This window comes from Nomia melanderi, chromosome 5 (assembly GCF_051020985.1).
Source record: "Nomia melanderi isolate GNS246 chromosome 5, iyNomMela1, whole genome shotgun sequence".
Classification (NCBI taxonomy): Eukaryota; Metazoa; Arthropoda; class Insecta; order Hymenoptera; family Halictidae; genus Nomia; species Nomia melanderi.
In genome coordinates this window covers 6,555,136-6,582,767 of record NC_135003.1, presented here as the reverse complement: position 1 = coordinate 6,582,767, position 27,632 = coordinate 6,555,136, and the positions used below count along the sequence as shown (strand labels likewise).

Here is a 27,632-nt window from a genome sequence, read left to right as displayed (position 1 = left end):
GAAAGAAAGAACAAAAGTAAAAGAGACAGGGGGGGGGGGGAGTGAGTGAGCGAGAGGGGAGGGGAAGAAATGGAGAAGTATTATAATTCCATTCGTCCTACACCATCGGTTTGACATACTTTTCAGTATGACATGTGTACATGTTATGTTTGATTAGCAAAATATGTCAGGTATTCTCTGATATATTAATATTAAACTGTACACATCGATCACTATGTACAGAAAATATTCTGTCAATAAAGTGTTAAATGGTTACTGAAAACAAAGTCAAAATAAAATTTAAAAAAGGGATAAATTTAAACTCGAGCTCCAAGATATTAGTAATTATTAGTTGTTTATTCAGTATGTAAAAAGCTGTTTATTCAACTTATTATTTAATGGAATTAACATAGTAATATGTTGAAGTTCTTTAACCTTGCTGATTTATTCGTGCTTGGTCTACAATTTTTTCCCGCCAGATCACAGAAGTAGATTATCGTATGATACATTTGCATGTAAAGTGCACATTCATTAAAGTGTCAGTAGAAAATAATCCGAGGTTTCTGGATAATGATAACGAAAATTCAATGCTTTAACAGTTACCTTACTAAAACAATATTTGTTTCGTGTATTAAATTAATGTTCATCTCTAAGAACATTACAAATTTCGATGTTACAAAATTCTTTCTTACTATCAGTTATTCTTTATAGCTTTTCTGAGATATAAAAAAACAGGTTAAAGCATTACTGTGCTATATATTCATTACTGAAGACACCTATTATGAAAATCTATGCTAAAGGTAAAAACTAAATGACAATACGACAGGTGTTATATATAACGCATTATATACCTCTATTAAGAAGTTAATTTGAAATTAAGAGCGTTCATTAAATGTAGAAAGACTTAATCACTAAGTGGAGTAAATTCTTATACTATAGCTCCTATTTAGTAAGTGAAACGAAAAATTATTTACTTATCGAATGATAGCACCATATAGAATATATCGGCTGCGGAATCGAAGGAACGTGTTTTGCGCGTTACTCGTTTGAAAATGTAATCGTATAATAAATGTTTCGAAAATTAAAAATACCATATAAAAACTGACGCTATTCAGTGGTAAAAGATCTTGCTTACATGTTCTTTTACGATCAATATTCACAAGGCACGAAGGTCGACATTTCGATGGCTGGCCGGAAGACACAGAATCACTCAATCAGTGTGTCTATGAATTCACTTTTATAATCACATATATCCTTCTTTAATGCAAAAGTATGAAATTTGTCGGTTGCAGATTCACAAAGTAATTGATTATCAGCATTTTCATTGCACTATAAATATTTAAATGCATAAATGACAGTGAAAATAAATGTCTTTAATACTGCGGTGTTTCGTATAACACTTGTTTTCTAAAGCTGAGTTTGGATAGAAATTAAACTGCTTTATAGATCTCTCTTTTTGCTCAACATCAAAATATGATACTTTTTTCTTACCTTATCTCATATTTCATATGTATTACCGGTAAGTTATCAATTTTTAAAATAATATTTATGTAATTCTATTAATAGAATGAGTCGAATTTACGTTATAAAAAATAAGTCTCTAGATTTGCACTTATCCAAAAGTACTGATAGAACAAGCAAAATTTGTTTCGTACTAACGCCGCGATTGTATTCAGTCGACTAGATCTCCAGTTTATAGACATTTTAATAAAAAAGTGATGTCTTCATAATGTAAACGTTATGTGGGTCAAATAACAAAATTTATATAAAGTGTATTCTGAAATTGTCCAGAATGAACATTACTCATAAATGCTTACTCGTAGTTAAACAGCTGAATTAGTATCTGAAACAAGCGTACATTCGTCGGGGTTTAGCTATCTTTCAGAATGCTAAGTATCTGAAAATATAGCTATATCGGCTGATTTCTCCTTTTCCGCAGATACAAACGGTGTCACCACTTGCATGTTGACCGATATATACAACGGATAAGTAAGTTCTTTATCCAAAGACATCACTTGTTTCTATAAGAATAAATAAATTTTATTTTATTGAAATTCTAATATATTAAAGAGAACTCGATTAAGCTACTTACTTCTTCATTCTTATGAAGTAATAACCTAAGCATACCAGAACTCTGAATGTGTTTTTCTTGGCGTTGTTCATCCAATGAAATTAAACTTACTCTGTTAAACACGCATTTATTAAATTTATAATATAAGTATTAAGAAATAAACTCTCACTTTAGATAAATTTTTAAGTGTACTCACTTTAGGATTATATTGTGCTTGCTATGATTAGCTTTAATATGATCTGTGTCCAGTCTGTGATTTCTTTTAATTCTCAAACTGGTGCTATCCAAACATACGACCAAATTTAACCCAAAATGAAATGCTGTCCATCTCCAAATATGCTCGCCAACTTTTTCTATACATCTTCCACAACGAAAACATTCACGCGCAAATTCCTCTTCGCTCATCTGTTTTGGTCTACAATATTAAAAAAAGAAGTATTATCAGAGCATCTTCCCTCCTCAATTACTATTTTGTCACGCTTTTACTTGTAAAATAGTTTCCATATGTACCTAAAGTAGGTCGACAAGTATGAGAGTAGGTTGTTCATAGTGACTATTTTGCTCACAAAGCTGGATGTAAAAAGGAAGGGGAGAAAAAAGAAGGCACATATTCGACACTCATTACTATGTCCATCGACCTAAGATCAGGGATACATTTAGAAAGTGTATAGATTTCTCAACTTACCCTTGATCTTTATTTGCGTCTATTCTCAGTAAATGTAACCATTGTTCCTTGTATGCATTGTGTAACCATTCATGTGGTATTAAATTATCACTGTACAAAATTTTAACATCCTGGTCATGTAATAAAAGGTATTTCATTCTTAGTGCTTTGAAAGGTGCCGCAAATTTTTGACCTTCCTCTGTTGTAAGAAATGGTTGCGTCCATTTATGATTTCTAAAGTATTCATCGATTTGAAGCGTTTCTTCTTTATTGTGCACATGGACAAAGAGCCTAAAACACAGCTTATTTTAACATAAAAAAATGTATTTGGGAAATTGATGAATTTTTGTACTTACCATACTCTTAACATCATATATATGCAAAATTCAGTTTGCATAGCAATTAAGTCGGGACTAGCAATTAACTCTGCCATTAAATCTGGCGTGATCTCTTTTAAAAAAGTCGGATGCAGCCAACCATATCCCAAAAGATTAACTTCTAACCACCGTTTTGCTGCTGCTTTCACCATTGGGACACCATACGATACAGCAGCATTATAATAAGGAACAACAGTCTTTATATTTGTTGTTTCCACCATGATGTCTGTGCATTGGTCGATTAACCCTTGCAACTGGAATAAGGTGGAAGTAGCCAAAATTGATATCACATCTTTTGGTTCCAAACTAACTTCATCCTGATAAAAGGAACCAAAGACTGTCAAAAGGGCTGAAAATATTTTAAATTAGAAACGAATGAGCATCTATTATTTTTATGAATAATGGAAGTTATTTACAATCCAATGTGATGTTAGGATCAGCAATTTCTACATTAATAACTGTCTCATTTGCTTCTCTCCAAGATCCTGAAAACATACTCGCAAAATAGGGACTCTAAAAGGAAAACATATTTTATACATATATACTGTAAAAAAAATTATAAAATTCACTGAAACATGTTGCTACTAGGGTTAAATAGTTTTGAATGACACATAATATTGTCCTTGTTTAAATATAAAAATATGTAATCTATGTATATAAATTCTTATTTCTTTTTATATTAAAGAAATATTAACAAGTAAGAGAATTAAATGTAAATATGATAGAAGCAATACAAAATCACAAAAGAGAATACAGAAATCTAATAAATTAAATACGTATAAATATTTACATATAAGAACTCAAACAAAATATAATAAAACATTACATATCTGAATGAATTGAATTCCAAAGCAATCACCAGTCCTGATAACAACGTGACTCGTTGAATAGCATTATATACAAAGAAAGCATTGACCCAATGATTTTACCTGACTAATATAAACTTTATGTAATCTCCATGCTTTGCCCAACATGAGCACAGTTATATCACTGCCTTTTTCTTCTTGAAATAAAGTTTTATATATGTATTGTGCTGTTGTCAACAATTTTCTTCTAAAAATGTACAAAATGAATTAATGATAACAATATATAAAAAAATATATATAAATAGAAACATATTGATAATGTGTTGTTATCAATGCATGTTATTTTTCTCGGTGATGTAAACGTTGAATAGGCGGCGGTACGTTGCGTAAAGTCACCGTGGAAAGAATTAACTAATTTTTACATTGTTGTGGACATACTTTTTCGGCGTTTGCAACGTGCGATCGATGTAATCTGATTCAGAATCAAAGTCATCCTCCTCGATGCACTTTCGTTTACGACCTCGGTACATTGAATGCACGGCATTGTTTGACATAGATGCAATTCTACTCGCGTAACTTCCCATTTTGCTGTGGCCTCTTTAATACATATAGGAAATTTCAAATTCGAACCTCAATGAATATCCAAGAATTCTCGACATTGTCTTTTAACACGGAGAACCGTAAAAGGCTCGCCACTATGTTCAGTGTACACAGAAGACGGTTTCACATGTAAGTGGCCCTGTAGAAATCTTCAGCATATGTACCTAACGCCTACATGGAATATATAAAACATGTAAACATATGACGTAACAAAAGATGTGACGCCATGTCGGTTGAAGGGAAATACTGTGCACACTATTTGTGGGCAGAATGCTTACTTGAGCCTCGTCCAATTGGACTCCTCTGCTCAAGCAGGTGAAAGTTTCCAATACGTGTTAACCATGAAAGGTACATTCAAAATATTTCGCTTATTTTCGCTATTTACAATTTCTTCTTTCTGGCTTTAGAACAAATTATTCGTTTCGATTCGTTACGTACGTGTTATTCATAATAATTTTGACAATTTGTTGATTAAATTTGCACTTATTATTATACCTAAGTACGCATTTTTTGTTCAGTACTTTTGATTCTCATTCCTATCACTTATAGCGCTACCATGCAAAACCAGCCTTAGTCGATACGATAGGGTGTGACATGAAAATGGTAAAGGGTACTAGTACCCTCGAGAGCGTGTAACAAAATTTTACATTGCATGTTATGTCTATCCTATACTTCGTTTGTGAAGTTACTATTTACTATTTTGAAATACTAATACTGTCAAAAATAGTCTAATCACTGACGAGAAATAGAATAGATAGTCCGATAGTCTGAAATACTGGTCGTGTAAAAAAAGATTGTAATGAAAAGTTTAAATTGTTTTCAGTACATAAGAGAAGACGCTATAAGCAGATTTTTGGGTCAGTATAGCAGTTCGTTTAAGCTGTAAAAATCTACAAGCTATTCAGTTATACAGGTATTGTTCTACCTTGTCTATGGTTACTACTTATATTTATCAGTAGTGGATATTTAAATGGTATTGACATTTTAGGGACATTGTATTTGTATTATATGACAGACTCTATTTTATACTATATCAGAACTATTAATTTATTTTATTGAATTTTCTAAAAAATTTATTTGAAATATAAATGATTAGTTACTCTTATATTTGATGCATAACAGAGATATGAATCTTTAAAATTTTTGAATGAATTATATGATATATACAATCCTACTGTTAATATGAATACAATTTTTTTAATTAGTAGAATTTAAGGTTCCTTTTGACATTATGGCTACAGCTGAAGCAGTAGTTAGTAAAGAGAAAAGTAATTTTTTGGCAGCATATCACATTTTGAAATTTTCTCAAACTGACAAAGATGACACAGAAGTTGCAGATCTTGAACGTAGATGTCTTGCTACAAAGTATTTGACTGCAAAACAATTGTAAGTTTTGTATTGGCATAATGATATAATAATAAGTAATCTAGATTTAACATACATCATAATGTTTAAAGGGAAAAATATATAAAAATATTATATTTTTCAGTGAATCTGAAGATATGGCAGCATGTTTACTTCGAAGAGGTTTGGAAAGTTATCAAACTCTAATGGAGAACAAAAATGGTATTAACAATTATTGGAAACAGTTTAAGGTACAGGCACCTAAAATCAGTAATAATCCACAAAAATGGAAATCTGGATTAAATGATATACAGACAGCACTTGATTGTGTGAAACCTTTACCTTGTCAAAATGACAATACAATGTTGTGTAATGGGAGGATATTCAATGATAGACATATAGAAATTATAGTAAATACCTGGAAAAATAAAGAATTCTTGGTACGAAATAGGAAAGTTAGTGCACCCACTAAATTTAACCTTAGTTCTAGTATGAATGTTGACAATAGAAGCAGACTAGATGATAATAGTCAATACGATGTAGAACGAACTTCATTCTCATCAAGTAATTCTGCAGAAGAAAATAATGCTACCCAAGTAACTTATAAAAGACAAGAATCTAAGTCTTGTTCAATAAATCAGGAAGTACAAAACTTTGCACCTCATCAACGATCCAAGTTTGAACTTAAAACACAATCTAAATTTGTAAGAGAAAACACTTATAATGCATCCAAGAATAATTATGAACAGCCAGGTACTTACAAGAACAATGTAAAATCAAAATCACATGCTTTTGTTCGGAATGATAAAAAAGATTCTGAAGTATGTAAATCTAAAGTAAACTGCTTCAAAACAGCTAGGGATGAATTAACAGTACAGCAGATGAAAGCCAATAAGCCAGGGCAGAAAAAGACCTTAGGCGGTAAAGCAACTGTTAATTCCCAATTTGTATGTCCTTTCAAAAAAGAAAAAGAAAAGGCGATGCAATCTCATGATAACATGTATAACAATGATGCTGAGACAATGGAGGTGGAGGATGAAAGATTGAAGAACATAGAACCAAAAATGATTGAATTGATAAGAAATGAAATAATGGACTCTAAAACTACCATTTCTTGGGATGATATTGCTGGCTTACAATATGCGAAAAAAATCATTAAAGAAGTAGTTGTATATCCTATGTTGAGGCCTGATATCTTTACTGGTTTACGTAGACCCCCCAAAGGAATTTTGTTGTTTGGACCTCCAGGTACTGGCAAAACACTTATAGGAAAATGTATAGCATCTCAAAGTAAGTCAACATTCTTTTCAATTTCTGCAAGCTCATTGACTTCAAAGTGGATAGGGGAAGGGGAGAAAATGGTCAGAGCATTGTTTGCTGTTGCCAGAGTTTATCAGCCATCAGTTATCTTTGTGGACGAAATAGATTCTTTGCTCACTCAAAGATCTGAAACCGAACATGAAAGCTCTAGAAGACTGAAAACTGAATTTTTGGTACAATTAGATGGAGCTGCCACCGCAGACGAGGATCGTATTTTAATTGTCGGAGCGACGAATAGACCTCATGAATTGGATGAGGCAGCTCGTAGACGGCTCGTTAAACGACTCTATGTTCCTCTGCCAGAATTTCAAGCTCGTAAACAAATCATAAATAACTTACTAATAACAGTTCCTCACAATCTCACGGAAGAAGAAGTTAATGATGTGGCTGAACAATCAAAAGGATATTCCGGAGCGGATATGTCTAATTTATGTAAGGAAGCTAGCATGGGACCAATAAGAAGTATTCCATTTAGTCAATTAGAAAATATTAGGAAAGAAGATGTTAGACAAATAACGGTCGATGATTTCAAAGAAGCATTAATTTATGTACGTCCAAGTGTATCCGAATCTAGTTTAACAGCCTATGTTGAATGGGACGCTATATATGGAAGTGGAACTGCGCAAAATTATAAAGTGTAATGAAGACTCAATTTTGTCAGTATTTTATATATCAAACTATATTTTTGTAATACAAATTTTTATAATAAATATATTTATAAATGTTTACATTGTACTGAAATATATTGTCCTACAAAAGGTACACGTCTTTTTAAATAATTCTATGTATAGAAAGTTTATAAAATAATTTTATAAGTACTAAGTTAATTGAAGAATGTGAATTTTTCTTCTGAAGGTAACTACTAAATATGTTTCAATATTAACAAGTATATTCACTGATACAACTGCTGTGTGTTCAAGAGTCAACTGTTTAAAATGAATAGTACTGAAATTGATTGCCGCAAAATCTTTTATGTGATATATATAAACACTTCCTGAAAATGACAGATGTTATTTAGTTTGATCAATGATACTTTTAACATACTGTAAACTTATTATAAGTATTAGATTGTCCTAAAAGTTTATTCATTTTTTTTATTATATACTGAACTATTAATATTTTATATTCTATGTCATGTTATTGAGTTATATACAATCTATTTTGATCTATTACCTTCTTTCATTTTCTTGAAAGCCTTATAATATCATCTTTTGAAAATTTGAAAGCTGAACTGAACATTATGAGCCGAAATAAACTTATGGAACAATCTAATATTTAGATATTTTTATGAACCACCGTATTTTGAACAAGTTATTCAATTACCAGTATCTGCTCCTACAAAAAGTATACGACCATACAGGAAAACAGCGGTCGGTGTACAATGTAAAATTGGAAACAAGTTGTGCATTTCCCATTTTTTACCTTTAATTAAAAAACCTAGATATCCATATCCTAAAATCACAAATGATATATTGTTATTTTGTATACTATAGGATTAGAATACCATAAAATGAATAAAATCACTACTACCTGCAATGCAGATAACTACATCTGGTTTGAATATATAAAAATGATGAACTCTTATATTTGGAATTTCAGCAAGTGTGTAAGTAATATATTTCTTATTTTCAGGAGTCAGATGTAAATGTATGAAACGTTCTCGCGTGTAAAGATGTACCTTAATAAAACATTCAAATATTTTAAATCTAGTATAGTTACTAAATTATTGATAGAATAATTCTCAAACTGGTACCTTATTATTATCTGCACCAAGAGCAATAACTTCAGTTGTATTCAATTCGTATACTGTCCTAACTATTGTCCCTTCTATTACTGTACCTTCAATAATTACCATATTACGGACTGCATTGTAAAAGTAACTGTAACTTGTACTATTAAATGTTTACGATTTAATAAAAATAGGAATAATTATTTTATTTTTTATATTTTATATTATTGAAATCATACCAAATTAATTCTCCTACTGTTTTGTTAATTAACTTTTTTGTCCTCAAATCCCAAATACTTATGTGATTATTTATAGAACGAGTAACACAAAGGACACACGCGTCTAGAAAATGTGTATACTTAAGAATTTGTAATACAATTATTTGTTAACTATATGCATAAACATATATACCATCTCTAATAAACTGTACATTTTGTATATATTCCACATTGTCAGCTACAAAAAATGGAGTTTTGGATATATCACAGACATCATAAAAATAAACGTAGCCTTCGCTAGACCCAGCAGCCATTATGTTTTCTACAACAGTATTTACATTCAATATTAATTATAATTTACTGTAAGACTTAACTATACATTAGTACCTGATATTTCTAAACATGTGATATGTTCTGTATGACTTTGTATTTTTAATGGCTCAATACATTCAGTTCCTGGTTTCCATTCTGGTATATTTCTGAATTTAGTCCATAATTTATATAATGCCATCCACATATTATAATCATATATCTCATGAAATTTAGTATAATGTTTCATCGGATTCAGTGTCTCACAAAAAGTGCTCCATAAGTTTTGAGGGATTTCTTTTTTACACATTCTGTGCCAGTGGTCATTTTCCTGCGATTAATTAATAAATTTTAAATAATTATAGACAAGTTCAAAGTTATTTTGAAATGCTTAAAGCTCTAAAGATTTTAATACGCATCCGCATTTGTATTTTTATGAAGAAAAACAAGGACAAGAAAACGGTTGAAGATAATTTTAAAGTAATGTACAAAATACCATTAAAATCCTATTGATAACTCCATTCCAATATTTGCAAACTCTTTTAAATTTTGTAAGTGTTACTGCGTCGGTGTACAAAAATATTTGTTCCCATATTTCCGGAGGAAAATACATTTTCTACTGTTCAATTTGTTACTGAATGTCCTACTGTTATCGGGATACTGAATTCGCAAAACGAAATATTGAGGAAAAAAACAAATTCGTTAAATGTCAAGAAACAGCGGGAAAATATCGGTATTCTGCGCATAAACATTATATAATAAAAAAATCAAACATCATACAGAGTTTAATTACTTAGGACAAACTGTTATACCGATCATAGTTGTTCAAAATACAACCCTAGTGTATGAATACATAACACAAAGGGTAATGATCGACATTCGGTCGTAATTTTCAATATGCTAACGTGATTCCTTTTGATTCTAATTATTTTCATGTTAAAATACATATTCTGATTTTTAGGTAGTACTTTATAAACTTAAAATCATAAACGAGAATTTTTTAATATCAATTGTTATTATGCAGCAACACATTATTATATGTCTTTATTGTTCGGAGAATTAATATTTATGTGAAATAGATACAAAAATTCTCTCTATTATTTTTTCATATAAACTATTGTTAAAAATAACCTAAATATATTTTTATTAACGAGTCAGTAAAAACTACAATTATGTAATATTGTATTCCAGAAACTTTGTTTTCATTATTTAAATATTCCCGCTGTGTGCGTTTTTAGTCGTAGAATCAGATTAAATATTCTGTAATACAATTGAGACATAAAGCTAATCTGATTATTGTTAATGAATCTGATATCGTGAATTGTCCGCAATCTTTAGCATAATATTAAAATAATACAGATCTCAAGCCTTAAACAAAATTTCATGACCTTTATAATTTGTACCGGTACTGTACTAAATCTGTGATAATAGGCAAGATGAGAATATTCAAGAACATTCAAACAGATGTTTTGTAGGTAATTATACAGAGTTCAACAGAATATATTAATCCTATTCAGGAGTGGACAAGAGATGCAAAATGAAAAAAATTTATATGAACAGTAAATATATTCGATTTGATCTTGTATCAAAGTTATAAGCATGTTTGTTCAGTAACACTTATGTAACTATATAAACAGGTACGTTCATAAAAAATATTCAAAATGGTGAGCCTTGCTATATATGTATTGAAATCTTCATATAAAAAAATCGCACAATCTTTCAGAAATTTCAGGTGTAGTTAAATTTATTAAAAGGTTTGTCATATCAACAGCCAAAATATTTTAGTACTAGTAAGGTGAATAGTTTAAATATTATTGAAATACAAAAATGGCTTTAAACAAAGTCAAATAGAACACATGTTCATGTGAACTGTTTCCATTAAGTGTCGCCTAAATTACGTATTTACACATTCATTGAATATATGAATATTTAATTATTTTTATATGTTTGAAACAGATTAAATTTGTAGTAAAAATATAATTTTCTACATTACATAAGAATATTTGTAATATATTACCGTTTTAATGATTGATACATAGTTATAAGATCACCTTGATAATTGTAAACCAGCCTTAAGCATATCTGAAGCGTACGCCATTTTGCTGATAGTTCCGTAAAGCGTGGTGTTGGCGAAGCGTTTGCTGTCAATTAAAATTAATTTGTGAATTTTTTCTTGTCCACATTTCATCACTGAATATTTGTAAGTATAAATAATGTATTAATTTTTTTAAATCAATAAAATTTATATATATGAAAAGTTAAAACCAAATATTTACAGCATTACGTATTCTTTGAGCTTAAGCCTTTTTTTCTTTGAAATTTTTACGTTATTATTTTCCAAGTTTTACTAATTTTTATTATTATTATCAGCTCGGTATTTTTATTAGCAATACATTGTAAAATATTTATTTCATATTTGTCTATTTCGAGCTTTCTTTTTTTAGTTTTTTGACCTTCAACTATTTTATTAATATTTTTTAAAATGAAAATTAGTCAATGAAGAAATATGTATAGATAATATTGCTTCAACGTGACGAAGTTAACCTTACTAACTTAAAGCTAATAAAATTTCTAAAAATGAGATTGCAGAGATTAAATGTTGCTAAAATTATGTCAATTCTCATGGATATTATTATTCATTTATTTTAGAAGATGTATTAAAATGTATGTTGATCATTTTATAATAAAGATTACTTTAGTTTCTAGCCATGTCGAATGGTAGTGGAGATCATGACGATGAAGGCTATGTTGTCAAATTACGTGGTCTTCCGTGGTCTACTACTGTTGATGAGATCATGAAATTCTTCAGTGATTGTTCTATTTCAAATGGTAAAAATGGAGTTCACATGACTATGTCCAGAGAAGGCCGCCCTAGTGGCGAGGCATACGTTGAAATGGATACACCAGAAGATATTGAAAAAGCTTGTAAGAGAGACAGAGATCATATGGGTCATCGTTATATAGAAGGTAAATTAAGTAATGTATAGTTATTCTAACTTTTCATGTAAAAATTAACAGAATAATATAATTTTATAAACTTAGAACAAAAATTTCATTTAGCACATATATTATTGTATATCATATGAGTCCATGAAAATAGTTAATTTTTTTTTATTTTTGCTATAGTTTTCAAAGCAAAAAGAGGTGAAATGGAATGGGTAGTCAAAAGAAGTGGTTTGAACGTAGAAATTGCAATGGATGATGGTTGTGTAAGACTTCGTGGCCTGCCATTTGGATGTTCCAAAGAAGAGATAGCACAATTTTTCTCAGGTATTTCACACAACATATATGAGCTTGTATTTGTAATTATTTTTTTATTACAATGCATTATTGAAATTTCACTTAAACCTTCTTGATAACCAATGTATCCTTAAATTTTTTTAAATCAAATTATTTCCCTCTTGTACAATTTTTGTTGATTAAAAGTAATCTTGAATCACAGGGACCAAATGTTTTTGATGGCTATAGTATATACGTATAATAGCATTCTTTGATTAAGTACGAAGTGGCATTGTTTTCTGTTTTGTGTTTTAGTTTTATATACGCAGATACTTAAATCATGATATCAAGACGTCCTGTAATTTCATACTTGTGTTTATAACCATCCTAAGCAACACCTCTGTGTTCCATGATTATCCAGTCGCCTGAGTTAAGATTTAAGACTTTTAAAATTCAAGTTCCTGTGTTTCACTAGCCCTGGATCGAAAGACTTTTATTATATTTTCCATATGCTTTACATTTTATTTACAATACATCTTTGTGTTTTGAAGGTAGTACTTAATTCTTAACTTTGGCCTAGTAAAGTATTTTTTGTCTTTCTTAAATATATATATATATATATATATAGTATATATATATATTTATAGTATATTTTTTGGAGCGAGACATTTTGCACATAATGTGCAAAGGATATTAAAATCTTGCTTCTTATAAGGGTTTTAATAAACTGACGATACTTTAATTAATAATGGGTGTTACGCTACAATGTCGATGTTTGATTATGTGTGGGTCAGGGTTGGAGATATTGCCGAACGGGATTTCACTACCGACAGACTACACGGGCCGCAGTACTGGGGAGGCTTACGTTCAATTTGTTAACAAAGATGTTGCGGAGCGCGCTCTGCAGAAACACAAGGAAAAGATAGGACACAGGTGGGGCACTGACGCTAGCTGGGTTTGGGTATACTTATGACTTTTCAATATCATTTTATGATTGTAGTACATGTAGGTATATAAATTTTGTTAGTAAATAGCGGGAAAAATTTTTTAACGGATGCAGTTTCTTTACTACTATTCCATTAATAAAAGCTTGTTAAGAAACAAAATGAAATAGGTTTCAAATTATATTAAACTTTCTTTTTACTTTATTAATCTGTTACGTGTCGTCATGCGTATTGGTTAGATAAAGAAACTGCTTCTATCTAAACACGGATAAAAGAAAGTTAGTCGTACGTAAGCGAAAGTACTGTTGGCCCAACTGAAACCTATGGGTGGGTGCCGGGCGGGAGGTACCCCCTTACATCGTCACCAAACCCCATGGGAGGTGGGTAGGGCTAACCCAGGATGGGTGGGCGCTACAGAGGTAGTTATCATCGATCTAATCTGGCACATCTGTTTGACAATTGCACAATTGTACGTTTTATGCAACAGAGAAAAAAAAGTTCAAGCTCAAAGGCTTCGCACAGTTTTTTTGTTTAAACAAAATATCACTAGTGAAGTACAGCTCGTAATGCACGAAAATGTTTAATGCGATGGTAGTACCATATGCTAACTCTGACGTTCTAGCTTCCTACAAGGTCATGAAACTTTTCGATTCTGAGTATGTTCATTGTAGTTGTATCGCTTCTCGATACCAGTCTTAGTTTCTTTTCATTGAATTGCATAAACTGCAATTGTAATTGTCATATACCTGAGGATCATCAGCATCTCAAAGGCTAGGGTGACATAGGTGCAACAGAATGCAATGTCACCGAGGGAGGGTATCTACACAGGTTTAATAAATCCGTGGAGGTGCAGTATGAACAGTTAATCTGTTACAAAATCTTCAATATGGATTTTTTCTTTGAATCATTTCTTTCTGTCTTTAATTTTTTTTTCTTCTTCGCATCACACAATAATCAAATTTACTATACCTGCTATGCGCAGAATTTTTACTTTTGATTTCACATTTACCCCTTTACATATCTCTTTTTTATTTCGAACTTGTGCTCATTGATATTTTTGCATTGAAGTTTCCTATTCGAAGGCAGCCGATTATAAACGGCAGTAATACCTCTACATGAATGCTAACGATTTTAATATCAACCTTAACAGATACATCGAAATCTTCCGAAGCACTTTGTCGGAAGTACGTGCTAATATTGGACCAAAAATGAGAGGTGGACCAATGGGTGGTTTTAATCAGAGACCTGCTCCCTATGATAGAGGTGCTCGATTCGGTGGGATGAACCGATTTAGTAATAATGGCAGAGGTTCCAGAAACAGAGGTATTAATCATTTCAAATAGTTACTTTTAAAACTTATATAAACAATAGTAGTTTTGATGCTTTCACGGCCTGGAGTGTTACATTCATTTCTGACTTTCGGGTAAGAGCCGTGGTCAGCTGATCAATTAAAGTAACTGGTGACCATCGATCCGGAACATGAACAGGGTACGTATTTAAAGAGACTCCTCTCCGGCACACATCAGTATCAGATGCCTTTAGCCCCCTGATGAAGCCAGCTGCAATGCTGGCGAAACGTTGGGAAAAAATTTCTAGTGGACATGGCTCTCACCCGAAAGCCAGAAATTAATATGTAAACAATGTTTCTTTTTTTTACATTGTGAAAGACTCGGAAGGTAAGATGCTTTATTGATCTTTTTTTATTGTTATTTAATACGTTACAGACTTTGATGGTGGCCCTTGGGGAAGTGGAAACAATTTTGATTCCCGTGGAGGGAGCATGGGTATGCGCGGTGGTCTAGATATGAAGGGTGGAAACTTCAGAGGCAGTGGTGATACATGGGGTGGTAATTCTGGTATTCACAGTATACACATGCGTGGATTGCCATTCAAAGCTACAGAACAAGATATAGCTGACGTAAGTTTGTTTAAAACAAATTTATTAGTAATTTAAAAATGTTATAGTAAAATTCGATTACGTAGCTTATCAGTATCACAATTGAACACTTTAATTGCAGTTCTTCAGACCTATTGAACCAGTGAATGTACGGATTATTCTTGAAAATGGTGGACGACCATCCGGAGAAGCTGATGTAGAATTCGCAACTCACGAAGAAGCTGTTAAAGCAATGTCTAAGGTTTATATCCTTTAATTATTAATACGAAACAATCATTGTTTTGTATAGAATCAATAAAAATTCCAATATAATTTAAAATTCTATTAAAAACTATTACATTCGAATTTCAGGCATCAGTTTAATAATTAGTTAAACGTGAAACTACATTTACTATTGTGATCTTATGTTACAGGACAAAAGTCACATGTCCCATAGGTACATTGAATTATTCCTAAATTCTACTGGTGGTTCAAGCGGAATGTCGTTGGGTGGCATCGGAAATTTTTGCGGAGGTATATTTGAAAATTTTTTGAAGTTGAATTTAGACTATAGCGAGCTTTAAAGATAAGTTGTGTAACGTATATTTTCTAATTTATTAGGTTTAGGTAACAACTTTAGGCCCGGTTACTCCCCGAACAGAGGTTTCAGCTCTCAGCTAGGAGGGAATAATTACAATAGTTTTTGAGGGCGGATATCGCGTTTCTTACGCTATCGACGGTAAAACGCATTGCAAATCAAAGTTTTAAAACAATGAATTGTATCATCACAATGACACTTGATTTCTATATTATGTTCAATTAGAAGTTAAAATGTTTCGTTCTACACTATATGAGATACATATGTATTGGTGTTAAGCAGAACATATGGAAAGATTATGTTTCACTTTTTATAACGATAAAGTATTATCCATGAACATTAGTTAGTTAAATACGTCCGCAACATAAATTAGAATTTATGTTTATTACTATTTTCTCTTCCATTTTCATTTTGTTTTCAAGTTTTAATTATAACTACAAATAACTTTGTAAAAGACAGTTTATATTTGAAAAATTTTAGAGATCAGTGTTGTTTCATTAAGAAAGAGAAAAACTGAGTCATATATACATATATTGTTCAACTTTTTTTCCTTATTTCTGTTTTCTACACAGTTTCAAGTGCATTGTATATCCGCTACTTCATTAAGACCTTATAAGAAGTGTTCCAAACTCAAATAATATCATAAAAATAAGCATATATACGAATTATGTAATGACAGCTTTGACGACAAGTTATTGACAGAGTTAGAAATAAAAACGTGTTTGCACGTACAAGATATAGTTAGTTTACCTATCGGATACAAATAATCTTCAATGATTACTTCATACTGTAACATATTTATCTGAATAATAATTCACAGTTATATTTACATAGTTTACGTTAACTTACTGTTTCTTCTGGATAGTACAAAGGAAGGATAAAGAGACATTTATTCACCGTATGTATCAAATCTTCTTGTACTATTCCACTTTTGGCATTTACAAAAATTATATACATATTTGCTTCTGAAAGAATTTAATTAGGTTGGTATTCACGGAACACCTTAAAAGTAGCTACATTTAGCTTTCTTAAGATATAGATTTCAAATGATTTAAATAATTTATTTTGCAACGAACGAACTAAGAAATGAATAAATGAAAAGGAAATCAGAAACTATAAGAAATTCAGTAATCTCGTGAATCAATATTAAATTTTCTATTGCTTTTATGATAATAATAAACAGATACAGAATGTTAAAATTGTTTTATTCTATTGTAAAATTCAACTTGTTAAACAACGTAGTTTCATATTCGCCAATCTGTTACTTGCAGCATCTTTAACTCTTATGAATGTTCGAAGAGCCAACAACATAAATATATGTGTAATATTTCACTGTGTACAAGTGAACAGAGTTAGAATACTCTAAATATTTCACTGTGGAAATGAATGTTGTACACGAGGCGGGTATGTGTGTATTCGTTTGGGACTTCATGTTTTGTATGTGAGTGGAGTAAATTCGCAAAAAAAAAAAACGAAAATTGTATCCTCGTAAATTGTCTTGTGCATGAAAAATTTGTAGGAATGGTGTATGTTTGATGTGACCTGTGTTTTATAAAGTATAATAATAAATATTATCTTCATAATTCAACGTTTTTTTTCTAATATATTCCTCCTCCATACAGATATATGATCCAATTTGTAAGAACAGAAATTTAAAACAAACCAATTCTGCATGAAGAAAATCTAATATTTTAATAAAATATTATTTCCATTGAGTTTTACAATTGTAGTTTAATTTTAATACTTTATACGTATACAATTATAATTTTACATTTATATTAGTTATCACTGTATATTATTTCATTAAAATTGAATATGCATTCAAAAATTAAGTGAAAGTGAATTGAAATGAGTAAACTATTGATGCACACATTCATAAAAAGTGTAACTGAGCAAAATTACATTGAAATAAAAACAACAAGAATATGTAATTAATAAATTTTTTATTCCATCTACAATATCAAAGTGCTTTTAATGGATAAAATAAACTCTTCCTTATATTAATTTTTATAAAAACGATCTATGAATAAGAAGTCTTTACAGCACATTCGTGGCATACAAATAACCTCGGAACAAAGAGAAACACATCATGCATACTTTCGATGTACCGGTCCATACTGAGTAATTCAAACATACTTCGTGTGTGATTAGGCAAGCATGTGGATGAAGATCTACATAGCAAGGACGACTTAATAAATCACTTGACAAATAAAGTAACGTGTATTAGTATGACTACAGATTATTAATATCATTACTGCTATAACCAAAGCTAGTAACAAACGGTTTCCATGCAAGGTAGAGAAGGTGAAGGAATTCTGTAAAAGAAGACGCAATTAAGTCTTGACACATTCAACTTTAATGAATGCATCGGAATTAAAAAAAAATAAAAGTACATTATAAGGGTTATTTAATTAAATAATTTCTGGTAACTACCAGAAACATTTCTGATATTATTAACAGGAAAGAAAGTATAATTAAAATTGAATTTGTTACAAATTGTATATAGTATAATAAACAAATTTCAAAACGGTGAAAAGTGATGGAATGTCAACGCGCAAGAAATAGTTACAATATGAAAATTTGAATAATAAAGTTATACGGATAGACGAGATATGTTTGCTCAGCCTCAGTAATTGATTAGGAAGATTAGATTCCTTATCATTCTTCTAACGCACTCGACACTCTTCACCAACGTCAAGTGCACCGTAAAGCGTCATGTACCCTGTCACTTATCAGCCAAATTAATTTTCTTCGCCTAGTCGTCAACGGCAATAAAGGTAGTGACACTGTTACGAAATAAGGAACAGTATTTTATAATATATTTCTTTAATCTCTTTTTATCTAATCTTAATTGGTTTGAAGTTAATAAAAGCGAGTAGTAAGTTTTTAAAACCATTGACCACTTATTTACATGGATTGATATGTTAACGAAATGTGTCAATGACATTTAACGACTTGTTTCATGGCATATAGAATTTTTTATCAGTTTCAAAAAAATGTATAAAATTTGTGTTTTATTCAATAACTTCGTTAATGTTTTTTTTTCTAGGAAAGTTTGTTTTATTTATTTATAAGTCTAATAATTTTTTATTGATTTACAGTATAAAAAGAAATGGATGAAAGACACAAAGAGGATACTGTTGTCAATAATGAAGAAGTAGAAAATAATGAGAATTTGAATTTTAACATTGAAAGGTATGATGCACAATAATTTAACTATTACAATTAAAAACAATAATTTATACAAATTGAATACATAAGAGTAATAAGATTGTTTAATAATAAGGAATGTACTGATTAAATTCATTTTTTTTAAATGTCAACTTAAAGATCTTTTAATAGACAATTTAATTTTGTTAAATATTATCTTTGTTTCTTTTATTAATTAGATATATGTAAACTGTGTATATCTTAAATCTAAACATCAAATTTATATCCTTTCAGATATAGCGATAATAATAAGGGGCAGCACTTTTTGCTTCCCAGTCCAAATGCACGTTCACCAAAAATAGCTGTGGAATACATTAGGAGATCTGACATCAGCCGATATAATCCAGCTTTGAGGAATCTTATACCCATACGTCATGAAAAATCGTGTGTATTTGAACAACTTCCTTAACATTAGAACTACTAAGCAGTCAAAGTGTAAAAGAAGTAATCAGGAATAGGTCATCTTGACCTGCTGGTAGCTTTACTGTTAATAATGTAATGGTTTTTGTACATTTGTTTTACATTTTAGAGACAAAGAAAGTATGCCAGCAGACAATGCTGGATTATTTTCATATGTTTTATATACTTGGATAACACCTTATATATGGAAAGCATATAAGAAGGGTATTAGTATAAATGATATCCCACATATATCATCTTATGAAAGTTGTAAATATAATACACAAAGGTAATTACTATATATAAATTCAATGGAAGTTAAGCTCATGAGTTTCAAATAGTTAGTTAAGCCAATTCTTTTAATTTGATTCTGCTTTGAATGATCTTAAACCTAGATTTAAAAAAATAAGAAAAATTAAATTTGACAATTTGACAACTTATTTTATAATAAATAGAAGTTCTGCTTCCAAGAATCACTGTCTTACATCATAACGGATCTATAAAATTATCTTTAGCTATAGAAATTGTACCTCTTGTAAAATACAATTTCATATGTAGATTGGAGGTACTTTGGCAAGAGGAGTTAAACGAGCGCGGTCCAAATATGGCTTCATTTCCGATGGTTGCTTGGCGATTTGTGCGAACAAGGATATATATTGCATGGTTCTTAATAACTTGTAGTACAATTTGTGGATTCCTAAGTCCTGTATAAGCTTTGGTTTTATATAATTTACTGAATATATATTCTATAAAATTGAAGATCATATAAATAGTTTACTTATTTCTTTCGTTTTCCAGATGATATTAATGAAGAAAGTATTAGAACACGTTCAATCTCCAGAAGAAGACGTGTGGGAAGGTATAAAGTGGGCAATATTATTAACATGTTGTGATGTTTTACGAATGATATTTTTCACTTGGACTTGGAATACAAACATTAGAACAGCGTTAAGATTAAAATCTGCTTGTATCAGTCTTTTGTACAAGAAAATTATAAGACTGAATAGCCTTGGAAATAAAAGTACAGGAGAGGTAATATTTAATTAATATTTATATGAATATTAAATAGAGTATGCACTATTAATTTCTTATGGTTTTAGATAATCAATTTATTTACTAACGATAGTCAAAGACTCTTTGAAGTGATTATTTATGGACCTATGGTCCTCAATGGCCCAATAATCGTCACTTGTGGTATAATTTATATACTGTGGATACTTAGTCCATTAGCTCTTCTTGGGACAGTTGTTTTTATTCTATTCTATCCTTTTCAGGTGCGTATGATTATTTTGTATCCTATATTTTTCTAATATTTTAGAATACGATATAAATATACATTTATTTTTTTAGTATCTCATATCTCGTGTAGTTGGATACTTTCGTTCGAAGACTGTTATTGTCACAGATATACGAGTGAAATTGATGAACGAAATCTTAGAATGTATAAAATTAATTAAAATGTATTCGTGGGAGAAATATTTCAGTCGCAAACTGTTAGGTACGATCACTTTTAAGTAAACTATGGTAAGTAATATTTATATGTTTAAAATATTATTACGTTTGTATTGTCATTTAGATATACGAAAGAAGGAAGAACACTGGTTACATAAAACTGTATACTTTCAAAGCCTTGCAATTTCTTTAACGCCAGCTGTACCTGCAATATCTGCTATCATTACAGTTTTAGCTCATTTATCGTCGAGCAGTAGTATCACTGCCGCTCAGGTATACTAATTTTTAAATATCATTGAATCGATAATAATATTGAAGGTTCCAGTTTTATCATATTACACAACTGAATGAATTTTACGGAGGAATATTAGAATAAGTAATTTCGTAATAAAAAGATTATTACTTCAGTGGTCAATGGAATCGTTTATATCCATGCAAAATGCTTAAGGATGTCTGAAGTAACAATTTCGTTTAATGCAATATATATTGCAGGCTTTCCCAGTTACAACATTTTTTGGAAGTATGCTGAGATTGGCCCTCGTTTCCCTTAAGGACTCTACACGTTATTTTTTCGACGCCCGTATTACCCTTAGAAGACTCAAGGTCTCTCAAAGATTAAGTTTAAATTAATGGGTTTAGCCATAAGTAAGATCCGTTATAAGTAGAGTATAATTGTTGTTCCAAGCATTACCCGATTATACTTCTATAATAAAGACTATTAGAAAATTGTCTCTAAGTTTAAATTTAAAAATTAAAGTGTCAAAAAAAGTTCAAGTAAAAAATAAGCTCTATTAAAAAAAAAACAGAACTTACTTGTGACTTAATCTAATATGATTTAATATTAAAATATTCCAGAATTTTAGGTTTCAGTTATAATTTAATCTATACACGTAATTTTCGTACCTTTTATTAGGAAACTAGCTTTCATGTATTTTATACTGGAAGTCACTTAACTTAATATAATTTGATGGGAAAAATGCATAGGATTTGCACGAAAGTTGTATTATTAATAATATGTACTAGCTGACTTTAAATATCAGTTTAGTATAATGGTAAAAGCTTCTCATAACAGTTGTGAGTGTAAAGGGGAAAGTACTGCATGGTGTATAAATAATATATCGAAGCAATTGCTTTTTCTCTTACTCCTCCCTGTGATATTAACCATTTAAGATTGGGGTGCACTTCACTTGCACTTACAATTTAACGCACAAAGAATATTTGGAAACAATTAGAAACAATTAATAATGATAAATACCATTACTTTAAACTGGGATATGTTACTTTTTCCAGGTGTTTCCCTTCATATCGTTACTCAATTCTCAATTTCGCTCCTCTTTCATGTTTTTACAAGTGGCCTTAGTTCAGATCGCTGAATCAAAAATAACGCTCAACAGATTGCAGGTGTTTATTTTTTGTCTATTTATTGTCACTATTGATTACTAATAGTACTAATGGTATCGTGAGATTATATTAATGTAAATACATTTCCAGTAGTTCTATGCATCTTTGTAGCTTTGTGAATGAAAAATGGATAACAAAAATGCTTTTATTCTTTGTTACAATGCATAATGTTTTGTAAGTTACTTTATTTCATGTTTGGTATGTAACAGAGAAGAGAAATTGAACATCAGAATGGTATGAAAACTGGATTTGTAGCATGTAGTCACTGTACTTTAATGAAACTTATTTTGCACTTTATGTATGTTGCAACAGCTTAAACATTTATAGTGAATTTACATAATTGCTTTATGCATGATAACATTTAGTAATTTCTTTGCTCATTTTAGTTGTGTGCTTTGAACAAAGTAGTGTGCAATGATTTTTATTTTAAACGTACTGGCAAGTACAGGGCAACTCAATTATATTTGAATAATCAATTATTCAAACAAGAAATATGATTTGAAAGGTATATGTTGTAATTGATAAAATTTCAGAAATTAAAAATGATCATGAAATTATCATTAATAGTAATGCAGATAACATTCAAGTAATTACGTTGATTGGATTACTCTGAACACTTGTCAATGTTTATAAATATGTGTTGCATGGATTAAGAGATAAATATACCAATTATTAATACAGCTAGAAAATGTTTTTAAGAAACATGCTGTTGTATAATGAAATTACTTCTCCTATTTTACTTTGCCATACACTTTTAATGATTAGTGCTTTTTGTGCAGAATGTATTACTTCTAGAAGAACACACATGCCATATATCAAAAGCAGTTGTAAAATCACAAGCGGTAGTCATTGCTAACGGTACATTTGTATATGAAAACTCGATTTTGAATCAAAATTATAACGAATCAAAAAATTTTAATAATGAAAAAACGTGAGTTTATGTTATTACTAAAACATTTATTATTATTTTTTGCTATGTTATCGAAGTCAGTTTTCGACATTTTATTTCAGAAAAGACTCTTCAGATTCGAGGAACAAAGTCGAATTAGAAAAACTAACTGAACCTTCTAAAGGGACTCAATATGTTGAAGTGCTTTCTCAAATTAAATTTGAGGCAGAAAAAGGCGGATTAGTAGGAATCTGTGGCCACGTAGGAAGTGGAAAATCTAGTCTATTACTTGCTGCCTTGGGACAATTGAAAATGACTAATGGGCAACTCTTGAGAGAAGGTTCATGCGCCTATGTTAGTCAGCAAGCATGGATTGTTAACGCAACGCTTAGAGAAAATATCTTATTTGGTAATCAGTTTGACGCTAAGCGATATTATCATGCAGTTACAGTATGTAACTTAAAAGAAGACATAAACATGTTACCCGGTGGAGATGATACTGAAATAGGCGAGAGAGGTATTAATTTGTCAGGTGGTCAAAAGCAAAGAGTTGCTCTGGCTAGAGCACTATATGCCAACCGGTAAGAAATTTTCCATCTTAAAATATTTTTCATCTCAATGAAAATCAATACTATATTTACACTGTAAAAAATATTCACTGTTTTCATCTGTTCATAGAGATATTTATTTGTTGGATGATCCATTAAGCGCAGTAGATGTTCACGTGGGATCATACATTTTTAAGAATTTAATTCTTGGAGCACTCAAGAACAAATGTGTTCTTTTTGTGACGCATCAAGTTCAAGTATGTTTCATTCATATTCGATTATATGTTTATTGTGCTATTAACGAGTAATACAATTTTCTATAAATTTTAGTTTCTAAAACACTGTGATGAAATCTACTTATTGAGTAACGGTAGAATTATAGAACAAGGCACGCATGATGAGTTGATGCAACTAAATAAGGAATATACTTCAATGGTGAACAGTTCACTGTTAACAACCGAGGACAATACAAAAGAGTGAGCGTTGTATAAATGATGCGTTTAATATTTCGAATTTTAACAACATAATCGTATTATATAATTTAATTTTATTTAGTAAACCATCAACCACAAGTGCTCAAATTGAAAGTAAAAACTCCAGCAAGAATTTGAAAACACAAATTGTAGCAAATAGTAGTTCATTGCATGACTCCAACAATGGCGAAGTATCAAATAGAATGTCTGGAGGAGGTATGTGTCACAAATCAATTATAATTTGAATATAATTTAATTTATATGTATTTTTTTAGGATCGTCTTTAACCACGGAAGAAAAAGTGGAAACGGGTACAGTGAAAGCGCACACGTACCACGTATACATAAAATCTGCGGGTGGTTATTTTATAGGAGTTTTAGTATTTTGTACACTTTTTTTGAACGTAGGAAGCTCTACATTTAGTTCTTGGTGGTTAGCTATATGGATTAAGGCTGGTGGTGGAGTAAGTATTTTTTATACTATTATATACAGTGATTCAATATATTCTCAGGACAATAAGAAACTGTAAAAAATTATGAACTTTAAATTAAATTTCGTGTCTTTTTGAATTTTTTGAATCTACTGATTATAAACGTAATTAATCATATATTTCTTATAGAATTATTATACTTGCGTATAATAATTGTAACATAAAATATATTTCTGAAGCATGTCTTATATCTCTATTGTATCATTTTTTCAAGAACATTACCGACCCTAAAACTAATGAAACTATAGTATCAGAAAACTTAAATGACAATCCTGACTTTACATATTATCAAAATATTTACGGAGCCTGCATTGGAGCTATTTTATTTACAAGTCTGATACGTGGTTTAATTATTAGCTATACTACAATAAGTGCTTCGACGGCACTACATAATAAAGTGTTCAAAAAAATGATTGAATCCACGTTAACATTCTTTGAATCCACGCCTAGCGGTAGAATACAAAATATTTTCAGCCGTGATGTGGACGAAGGTGAAAGCTTTTTAAATATTTCTACCGGTATTATAAATGGAAATTATCTTACTTGTCTAATTTATTATTTTTTTTATTATAGTGGACAACTACATTCCAATTTCCGTAGAAAATATGGTACAGAATTTCTTCACATGCAGTTTCCCAATTATTTTCATATGTTCAATAATACCATGGTTTTCGTTGCCATTAATTATTCTTGGGGCCACTTTCTTTTACATTAGTAGAATATTTAGGTAAAACAAACAGATTTTTAAATAATATCGAAGAGCATTTAAATATAGAAAATTGTTTTTAGAGTTGCAATGAGAGACTTTAAGCGGATGGAAAGTACTTCGAAATCACCCATTCTAAGTTTTGTCACGACTACTGTACATGGCACGAACACCATTCATGCGTTTCAAAAGGAGAAAGCTTTTATAAATAAGTATGTTTATTTTCATTGAAATTATTTGAACAGATAATAAATTGGATGTTGCGATTATTACAAGTTCTTAACAAGTTATTATTTTCTAGATTTGAGGAACTGTTTGACTTAAATAATTTGTGTCTTTACCTCTGTCAGTCAGTTATGAGATGGTCAGCTGCAAGGCTCGATAGTTTGGCAATTGTTTCCTCATCTATCACCGCCTTTCTTGTGATAGCGCTAAAAAATCAGATACCACCAGCTTTCGCCGGTTTAGCAATGGCATATTCCACCCAAATGACAGGTGTTTTTCAGTATACTGTACGGTTAATGGCGGAAACAGAAACACGTTTCATAAGTGTCGAAAGAATAGGCTACTATTTGAGAGTCAGTAAACGAATATACATTTTAGTAATACATCGTACAAAATATTTTAATTAAATCCAGGTATATGCATAAATAATACAGACTTTACAAAAGGAAGGCATCGTCAGCAAAGCTCCTGTAAACCCTTCCAATGAGTGGCCAACTCATGGGAAGCTGGAATTCCATAAAGTTCAGTTGCGTTATAGAAAAGAACTGTTGCCAGTGTTAAATAATATTTCGTTTACTATTAACGCCGGTGAACACATAGGTAGGAGTGACTTAAAAAATGATTCTTATATTTACTGATAATTATTTAGGGCGCGATGTAATGGATTTCAGGTATCGTTGGACGAACGGGGGCTGGAAAAAGTTCTCTTGTCGTTGCTTTGTTCAGATTAGTTGAAATTTCATCTGGGAAAATTAAAATTGATGGCGTAGATATAGCGAAAATAAACCTAGAGTTATTGAGAAGTAAACTATCTATAATTCCTCAAGATCCTGTTTTATTCAGCGGGACTATCAGGTAATTATCTTTAAAAGGTTAAAGTGTTTAAAAAATGGTTTAAGAAATTATTCATTTTTATTGTAGATCAAATTTAGACCCATTTAAGCAATGCAGTGACTCAGATATTTGGAGCGCTTTAGAAAAAACACAAATGAAAGAGAGGGTAAGACATATGTTAGGACAACTGGATGCGTTTGTTGAAGTCGGAGGAAAAAATCTGAGTGTTGGTGAAAGGCAATTGCTTTGTTTAACCAGAGCACTTTTACGCAATACTAAAGTATAGTATTTGTTATTCGTATTCATTGCATTTTGAAATATAGAACTGCAATGAATAATTCATACTGTGTATTGTTAAATTAAATTAATTTAGTAACAATAATTTTAATTCCATTAATTGTAGGTAATGATACTGGATGAAGCAACAGCTGCTGTCGATCCTGAGACTGAAGAGGCAGTGCAAAGTACAATACAAAATGAATTTTCAAACTGTACCGTACTGACAATTGCTCATCGTTTAAAGACTGTGGTTTCATGTAACCGCGTTATTGTTATGAAAAATGGGCAGATAATTGAATTCGATACACCATCCATACTCTTATCTCATCCGAACTCTGAATTTTCAAAAATGCTGACTTCGGCGGATAAAGCCATAAAAGAGTCTTGACTTAATTAATATTAATGTTAATATTATAACTAAGAAGTATTGACTACAACTGAAGAACAGTTTTCATATTACTACTTTACACTATTATTTTTAAAGGAAAGTGAAATGATAACGTATAAATCATTCCTTATATTTTCTAATAAAACAAAAATATATTCTTTATATATTATATGTATTTACAAATGTATTTTCTCGTAAATTTATGTATTGCATAAAATTCTTTCTAAATAAAAATACCGATTTACCAAGGCATTTATAGCTACATATGACAAATATTTTTTAAT

At 30.5% G+C, this 27,632-nt stretch overlaps 5 protein-coding genes across 20 annotated transcripts; 3 read left to right on the top strand and 2 right to left on the bottom strand.

Moving 5' to 3' along the window:
- Positions 1-317: 317 nt before the first annotated feature.
- gcl (germ cell-less) lies at positions 318-4,694 on the bottom strand. Of its 2 annotated transcripts, XR_004235818.2 has the most exons (9): positions 4,336-4,694; positions 4,021-4,144; positions 3,508-3,604; positions 3,071-3,440; positions 2,736-3,005; positions 2,247-2,465; positions 2,072-2,162; positions 1,797-2,000; positions 318-1,308 (listed from the first exon to the last, which is right to left on the bottom strand). XR_004235818.2 is itself a non-coding variant. In XM_031985583.2 (8 exons), exons 1-8 carry the CDS (start codon positions 4,479-4,481, stop codon positions 1,869-1,871), a joined length of 1,449 nt encoding a protein of 482 aa, XP_031841443.1. In that variant the 3' UTR covers positions 318-1,868. The 2 variants fall into 2 exon arrangements, 1 of the variants encoding a protein (XP_031841443.1); XM_031985583.2 differs by having other exon boundaries at positions 318-2,000; positions 4,336-4,481.
- Positions 4,695-4,705: 11 nt separating this feature from the next.
- LOC116430894 (fidgetin-like protein 1) lies at positions 4,706-7,889 on the top strand. 5 transcript variants are annotated; one of them, XM_031985580.2, is made up of 4 exons: positions 4,706-4,845; positions 5,321-5,410; positions 5,781-5,883; positions 5,987-7,889. In XM_031985580.2, the coding sequence occupies exon 4, from the start codon at positions 6,000-6,002 to the stop codon at positions 7,800-7,802; it is 1,803 nt and encodes a 600-aa protein (XP_031841440.1). In that variant the 5' UTR covers positions 4,706-4,845; positions 5,321-5,410; positions 5,781-5,883; positions 5,987-5,999; the 3' UTR covers positions 7,803-7,889. The 5 variants fall into 5 exon arrangements, with proteins under 5 accessions (XP_031841440.1, XP_031841438.1, XP_031841437.1 ...); XM_031985578.2 differs by having other exon boundaries at positions 5,739-5,883; XM_031985577.2 differs by having other exon boundaries at positions 5,714-5,883.
- LOC116430898 (uncharacterized) lies at positions 7,830-11,513 on the bottom strand. 2 transcript variants are annotated; one of them, XM_031985586.2, is made up of 8 exons: positions 11,435-11,513; positions 9,496-9,748; positions 9,302-9,430; positions 9,130-9,232; positions 8,915-9,053; positions 8,692-8,839; positions 8,485-8,613; positions 7,830-8,155 (listed from the first exon to the last, which is right to left on the bottom strand). In XM_031985586.2, exons 2-8 carry the CDS (start codon positions 9,725-9,727, stop codon positions 7,980-7,982), a joined length of 1,056 nt encoding a protein of 351 aa, XP_031841446.1. In that variant the 5' UTR covers positions 9,728-9,748; positions 11,435-11,513; the 3' UTR covers positions 7,830-7,979. The 2 variants fall into 2 exon arrangements, with proteins under 2 accessions (XP_031841446.1, XP_031841445.1); XM_031985585.2 differs by lacking the exon at positions 11,435-11,513 and adding an exon at positions 9,914-11,082 and having other exon boundaries at positions 7,844-8,155.
- glo (heterogeneous nuclear ribonucleoprotein glorund) lies at positions 11,459-17,642 on the top strand. Its single transcript, XM_031985584.2, has 9 exons — positions 11,459-11,617; positions 12,117-12,384; positions 12,544-12,687; positions 13,431-13,569; positions 14,731-14,903; positions 15,305-15,498; positions 15,599-15,718; positions 15,891-15,990; positions 16,078-17,642. Exons 2-9 carry the CDS (start codon positions 12,126-12,128, stop codon positions 16,161-16,163), a joined length of 1,215 nt encoding a protein of 404 aa, XP_031841444.1. The 5' UTR covers positions 11,459-11,617; positions 12,117-12,125; the 3' UTR covers positions 16,164-17,642.
- A 461-nt stretch (positions 17,643-18,103) lies between these two features.
- LOC143174502 (ATP-binding cassette sub-family C member 5-like) lies at positions 18,104-27,594 on the top strand. 10 transcript variants are annotated; one of them, XM_076367507.1, is made up of 25 exons: positions 18,104-18,267; positions 19,156-19,249; positions 19,499-19,648; positions 19,794-19,952; positions 20,222-20,369; positions 20,462-20,695; positions 20,764-20,937; positions 21,014-21,161; positions 21,240-21,388; positions 21,608-21,718; positions 22,406-22,516; positions 23,296-23,447; positions 23,528-23,986; positions 24,084-24,210; positions 24,284-24,429; positions 24,509-24,642; positions 24,702-24,889; positions 25,131-25,407; positions 25,490-25,643; positions 25,706-25,834; positions 25,924-26,200; positions 26,282-26,447; positions 26,519-26,702; positions 26,769-26,961; positions 27,085-27,594. In XM_076367507.1, the coding sequence occupies exons 2-25, from the start codon at positions 19,167-19,169 to the stop codon at positions 27,346-27,348; spliced, it is 4,317 nt and encodes a 1,438-aa protein (XP_076223622.1). In that variant the 5' UTR covers positions 18,104-18,267; positions 19,156-19,166; the 3' UTR covers positions 27,349-27,594. The 10 variants fall into 10 exon arrangements, 7 of the variants coding, with proteins under 7 accessions (XP_076223622.1, XP_076223620.1, XP_076223624.1 ...); XM_076367505.1 differs by lacking the exon at positions 18,104-18,267 and adding an exon at positions 18,274-18,831; XM_076367506.1 differs by lacking the exon at positions 18,104-18,267 and adding an exon at positions 18,821-18,932.
- Positions 27,595-27,632: the final 38 nt, after the last annotated feature.

What these genes read in the sequence shown, in the direction of transcription:
- gcl (XM_031985583.2), bottom strand. Translation starts at nt 4,481, where the DNA reads ATGGGAAGTTACGCGAGTAGAATTGCATCTATGTCAAACAATGCCGTG. An exon ending in TATATGATGTTAAGAGTATG is followed by an intron (nt 3,006 to 3,070) that starts GTAAGTACAAAA and finishes GCTGTGTTTTAG; the next exon opens with GCTCTTTGTCCATGTGCACA. An exon ending in TACTTCATAAGAATGAAGAA is followed by an intron (nt 2,001 to 2,071) that starts GTAAGTAGCTTA and finishes TTATTCTTATAG; the next exon opens with AAACAAGTGATGTCTTTGGA.
- LOC116430894 (XM_031985577.2), top strand. Translation starts at nt 5,729, where the DNA reads ATGGCTACAGCTGAAGCAGTAGTTAGTAAAGAGAAAAGTAATTTTTTG. An exon ending in TATTTGACTGCAAAACAATT is followed by an intron (nt 5,884 to 5,986) that starts GTAAGTTTTGTA and finishes TATATTTTTCAG; the next exon opens with TGAATCTGAAGATATGGCAG.
- LOC116430898 (XM_031985585.2), bottom strand. Translation starts at nt 10,030, where the DNA reads ATGTATTTTCCTCCGGAAATATGGGAACAAATATTTTTGTACACCGAC. An exon ending in CACATGTTTAGAAATATCAG is followed by an intron (nt 9,431 to 9,495) that starts GTACTAATGTAT and finishes ATACTGTTGTAG; the next exon opens with AAAACATAATGGCTGCTGGG. An exon ending in TGTACAGTTTATTAGAGATG is followed by an intron (nt 9,233 to 9,301) that starts GTATATATGTTT and finishes CACATTTTCTAG; the next exon opens with ACGCGTGTGTCCTTTGTGTT.
- glo (XM_031985584.2), top strand. Translation starts at nt 12,126, where the DNA reads ATGTCGAATGGTAGTGGAGATCATGACGATGAAGGCTATGTTGTCAAA. An exon ending in CAGAACAAGATATAGCTGAC is followed by an intron (nt 15,499 to 15,598) that starts GTAAGTTTGTTT and finishes CTTTAATTGCAG; the next exon opens with TTCTTCAGACCTATTGAACC. An exon ending in CTGTTAAAGCAATGTCTAAG is followed by an intron (nt 15,719 to 15,890) that starts GTTTATATCCTT and finishes CTTATGTTACAG; the next exon opens with GACAAAAGTCACATGTCCCA.
- LOC143174502 (XM_076367507.1), top strand. Translation starts at nt 19,167, where the DNA reads ATGGATGAAAGACACAAAGAGGATACTGTTGTCAATAATGAAGAAGTA. An exon ending in TGTAAATATAATACACAAAG is followed by an intron (nt 19,953 to 20,221) that starts GTAATTACTATA and finishes TTTCATATGTAG; the next exon opens with ATTGGAGGTACTTTGGCAAG. An exon ending in TAACGCCGGTGAACACATAG is followed by an intron (nt 26,448 to 26,518) that starts GTAGGAGTGACT and finishes AATGGATTTCAG; the next exon opens with GTATCGTTGGACGAACGGGG.